General features: G+C 36.3%; 1 protein-coding gene across 4 annotated transcripts; it reads left to right on the forward strand.

Annotated features, from left to right (window-relative positions):
* The first annotated feature begins 510 nt into the window (after positions 1 to 510).
* LOC106097795 (uncharacterized) lies at positions 511 to 4,268 on the forward strand. 4 transcript variants are annotated; one of them, XM_019345430.2, is made up of 7 exons: positions 511 to 735; positions 1,712 to 1,778; positions 1,905 to 2,028; positions 2,149 to 2,408; positions 2,499 to 2,685; positions 2,849 to 2,985; positions 3,073 to 4,268. In XM_019345430.2, exons 3-7 carry the CDS (start codon positions 1,914 to 1,916, stop codon positions 3,805 to 3,807), a joined length of 1,434 nt encoding a protein of 477 aa, XP_019200975.1. In that variant the 5' UTR covers positions 511 to 735; positions 1,712 to 1,778; positions 1,905 to 1,913; the 3' UTR covers positions 3,808 to 4,268. The 4 variants fall into 4 exon arrangements, with proteins under 4 accessions (XP_019200975.1, XP_019200977.1, XP_019200976.1 ...); XM_019345432.2 differs by having other exon boundaries at positions 1,929 to 2,028; XM_019345431.2 differs by having other exon boundaries at positions 1,712 to 1,774.
* Positions 4,269 to 4,473: the final 205 nt, after the last annotated feature.

The raw sequence follows: 4,473 nt of genomic DNA on the forward strand, positions 1-4,473 counted from the left end.
GTTCTGTATTTGGATTTTTCATGTGTTTTGTCATAAACCAAAATATTGGACAAATTCACATTCTTACCTGATGGTGGCAGAAGATCAAAATCAGAGGATTACCAAAGTTATTACACTTTATTCTCAGGGGGAATTTGGATTGCCAGGTTTCATGGCAACTCATCTGTCAGCAGTTGTTGAGTCATTTCACTCAAAACTAGAAATGTCAACCTTGTGGAGGAGATAATGGTAGAGCCCAAGTCACAAAATCATGAATGTCATTTGAACTCCCGAAATGTCTGTATAAACTTTCATGACAATCCATCCACAGATTGAGACTTTACTTATTTCAATCTGGTCCAAAGTATTGGATTGACTTGCCTGCCAAGAGAACAAAATGCACTGCCATTCCTTCCTAGAATGGCTAAAACTGTGAAAATGGATTTTATATTAGTTAATATTTTGTAATCAAAGCACAAAAAGCCAACAAAATTACAATAACAAGGAACCAAGCTTTTAGCATTTCAATAGTACACAGTAAATTTCCCAGTGTTAAATCAGCAGTGTTAAAGTGTATTTACTCTAATAGAGTCATTATAACGACAGCTGGAGCAAAACGCCTCCCAGTGTGGGTGATAATTCGCGGAGTTAAAAGACCCAGTGTCAATGTTACACTAGAAAGCTCCTCCCACCACAGACTCCTTTTCAAACTGAGAGGATTTTTCACCGCGCCATTTTCTTCACATCAGTTACACGGTAAGTTGTTCATATTCACTTATTAAACCAACAATTTGACATTTTAAACACAAGTAGCATGTTAAAATAAGGTTACATTCCTTTTGTCCATGTTTATTATATATTTCATTTTGTACCTGAAGCAAATGTGACACTGTCTGTATGCTAACGTAAGGTTGTTAATTAGTGTTGGCTAAGACTGTAAGGATTGTTAATGTATTTCAGTGTGTAGTGGTGATTGTGTTGTGTTCTAGCATGTTTGAAATTCCATTAAATTAAACCCTCTATGTGTTGGGAGCTACATATTAACATTAGCTAGCTAACTAGCATTTTGGCTAACATTGGTGCACGGGCAATTCGCTTGTTATTGTTACATTTTAAATTATGTAAGGCAAGCATTAACTAATTAAAATTTTACACTAATGTTACATCTTTCACTTCTTTTTGGATACCTAGCTATAGAGGTCGTTTTCAGTAAGGTTATTGTCTTATTTCAATTCCGCTGTCTTTAGCGATTTTACAGTTACAGTTATTACAACCAGCAGGCAGTATAAACTTAATAAAGTATCCAAAATATCCAGGATTCAGTTTGTAATGTTTTCTTTTATTAGTTTGAACTTAAGATGACAGTGTTTGTATTTGTAGTGAGTTAACTTGATGTTAACTAATGATGGTATTGACACAAGTTACCTTTTTCCAGTTTGGTTAGCAGACTATTCAGTATGTTAAACTAAAGATGAACAAAATACTGACTCCCTAGTGCTAAGTTAGATCAGACAAACGGTAAAAGTACTAGTAATTATTTTAGTTTTGTATTGAGGAATATATTTCATGTAGGTGAAATACTCATTTAGTACAGGGCTTAAAAACTACAGCCAAAGGGCTGAAACACCTTGTTACACTGAAAAAAGTAACATACAGTGTAAGAAATAACAATGCAAGGCTGTTTTACTGGTATTTATGGGACTGTTTTAATATTCACATTTTCTGTTTACAGTAGTTCGATGAAGAGCACTGACTATAAGAAATTACTGTCTACAGGAAGCATGCCAGAGGAATTGTAAGTAAGTAGCTCATAGTAATAACTGATACAACCAAAATCACGTTTAAACATTTTAAATCCTGCTAAAATGTATGTCCTTATCAACTGTTCATTGTTACATAACTTATTTTGTTCATTCATTTATCAGTGTCTGTACATGTCACTCTCCAAGGAACATTATTATGATGGCGAGAGTGGCACTGGGTACTTGGCCTGGAGGATTAAAACCATACAGAGATGCACCGCTAAAGGGAGGCGATTATCATCTGGAGGTAACATTTATAATTCAGTGGAAATACATAATACAGTTCCACATTGTGGTTCTTTATTAATAATGGTTATTAAATGTTGTTATTAGTTTTGATAAAGAAGCTGTATTTCATATTGTCTAGCACCAGGAGATGGATCATCGAGTGAAGACCAGTGTGGTGGACCAACTGTCAGACGAGAGTTGCAGTTTGTTACAGAGAAGGTGCTGAGTGAGGATGAGTGCAAGGATACAATCTCTCTGATGAAACATTCAGCTGATGAAGACACAGTCAAGAAGAAGATGAAGTTGACATTTGTTTATCGACACAGCATGGTCCTTGACCTCCTGCTGTCAAGCAACATAGTGTCTGTTTTTCCACGTTTCAAAGATATCAAAGGCTTGGTGAATATTTGTCATTACTTTGACAATGTAAACACACTTTAATATTTTGTAGATAGCAGATATAATTCTCTATTCTCTTCCCTGTTACAGATCGAACAGGATTATGTACTGATGTTTGGTGAGGATGTATCAGGCAGGTTGCTGGAGAGGTGGCCAACAACATTCAAAAGAAAGATTATCCAACAAGGCAGAAAGCTTCCTTCTACCAGTGACCTGAAAGAACTTTTGCTGGCAGCTGACTCACCTGAGGATGCCACTGAAGTTAATGCTGACATTGGTGAGCTGTTGTTTCTTTGATTAGCACATTCATAGCATATATAATGTTTGTCACAGAACAGTTATCCTTTTTGTCTTTTGGGTCTACTCAAACATTTTTTCAATGCATTGAAATATATTGTTGATGATGATTCAACTTTATTAAAAACAAATAACTTTTGCAGGCTGGGACAGTGGGACAGGTGGGACAATAGCAATTCTTTTGCTATTACATCTGATTCCATCATCTGGTCAGGGTCGGAAGAGACCAGGAAAGGTGTCAGCTTCTCAAGCAGAAAGGCATCTTGTGGTCTTCAAGAAGGTTTGTGTTTCTTTTCTATTTTTATGTTATGAATTACCAGTTTAAGAAAACTTGATTCTTATTGCCTGTCTGTATTTGTCTTTTCAGACTGGAACAAATATCCAAGAGCACCTTGATGCCGTCACTACCAGCACTCAACCCTACCTCCTGGCTGTTGGGGTGAAAAAGAATGACATCCACTGGTTCTTCATTATTCTTGACAAGAATGCCATGCCATGCAAGTCTACCTCTTCACTTGGTTCTTTTGATGAACTGTTTAAAGCACATTTTGTGTTTGGCACATCTTACAACACTATGCTTCACAACATGTACACGTTCATCCAAACCACGGGTTTTAGAAAACATTTAAATACCAAACACCTTAACTATTTTGACCAACAGGCTGACACTGATGTTAATCTACAGCCTGATGTGGCAGTTAAAGAAGTTAGCACTACAGGGGAGGTGATGTCAACTAATGTAGAAGAAACACACCCACAACATCTGAAAAGGTCAAATAAGAGCACTTTGGATATGTGTGCCTCTGCTGTTGCACAACTCAGGGCAGCTGGATTAAGCCAATCTACTGTGAATAGTTTTGTCTCCTCAATGGAGGAAGTGTTTTTTGAGATTCATACTCAGGCTAAAGATGCAGCCTTACAGAGTGTACCTTTACAGGACACCACAAGTAAAAATAAATATAATAGTAATAAAATAAAGCATTGGGAGTCCTTTAGCCTTGAAAGATTAGCTTTAGGACCAGGAAAGATGGTGACACTTGGAGAGCTGGAATTAGGTCCAGAAATTGCTTGGAGCTGTGTTTGTTTTCAGCTAAGTGGATAATAACACACGGTACAGAGTACCGCCCTGACTTTATCATCTGTGCAGATGTAGTGTCTGAGATTCCGGTTTTTTGTAAGATCAAAAGTATTGTTGTGAAAGATGACATTGTATTGCTCTGCGGAAAACTGATGGAAACCCTGTGTTTTGATGACCATTATCATGCATTTAGGGTCAGACTGCATCCCAATATGGTGCTGAAGGTGTTGAACATAAATGAGCTGTGTTGCTTCTTCAAATGAAGTATGGCATTTCAGATTCCTCCCTGTATGTCGTTCCATATTGCAGTTTTATGTCAAACTAAATTCATTGTTTTAAAGTGTTTTATACACTACATGAGATGTTTTTATATTTTGAGCCTAACATAAAAATAAAGCTGTTAAATGTATTATCTAGTTGTGGTCTTTGCTTACTTGTTTTATATGTAAAAGCATTATTAAAAACCAGGTTTTCATGCTGCAAAACAGTGAATTGTGTGTAAAGGTAACACTACAGGAAGAGTTTTAGTAACACTACTTGGTGTAAAATTAATTACAAATTTTACTCTATGAGAGCTAATTTTTCACTAGAGATTAGTGTATGAATAACACAGTATAGAGTAACATCAACTCCCATCAGAGTTCTTTGAACCCCCAGTGTTAATTTCAAATAACTCAATTCAGTGTTAAA

This window comes from Oreochromis niloticus, linkage group LG14 (assembly GCF_001858045.2).
Source record: "Oreochromis niloticus isolate F11D_XX linkage group LG14, O_niloticus_UMD_NMBU, whole genome shotgun sequence".
In the NCBI taxonomy this organism is placed as follows: Eukaryota; Metazoa; Chordata; class Actinopteri; order Cichliformes; family Cichlidae; genus Oreochromis; species Oreochromis niloticus.

What these genes read in the sequence shown, in the direction of transcription:
- LOC106097795 (XM_019345430.2), top strand. Translation starts at nt 1,914, where the DNA reads ATGTCACTCTCCAAGGAACATTATTATGATGGCGAGAGTGGCACTGGG. An exon ending in TGAAGTTAATGCTGACATTG is followed by an intron (nt 2,686 to 2,848) that starts GTGAGCTGTTGT and finishes TAACTTTTGCAG; the next exon opens with GCTGGGACAGTGGGACAGGT. An exon ending in ATCTTGTGGTCTTCAAGAAG is followed by an intron (nt 2,986 to 3,072) that starts GTTTGTGTTTCT and finishes TTGTCTTTTCAG; the next exon opens with ACTGGAACAAATATCCAAGA.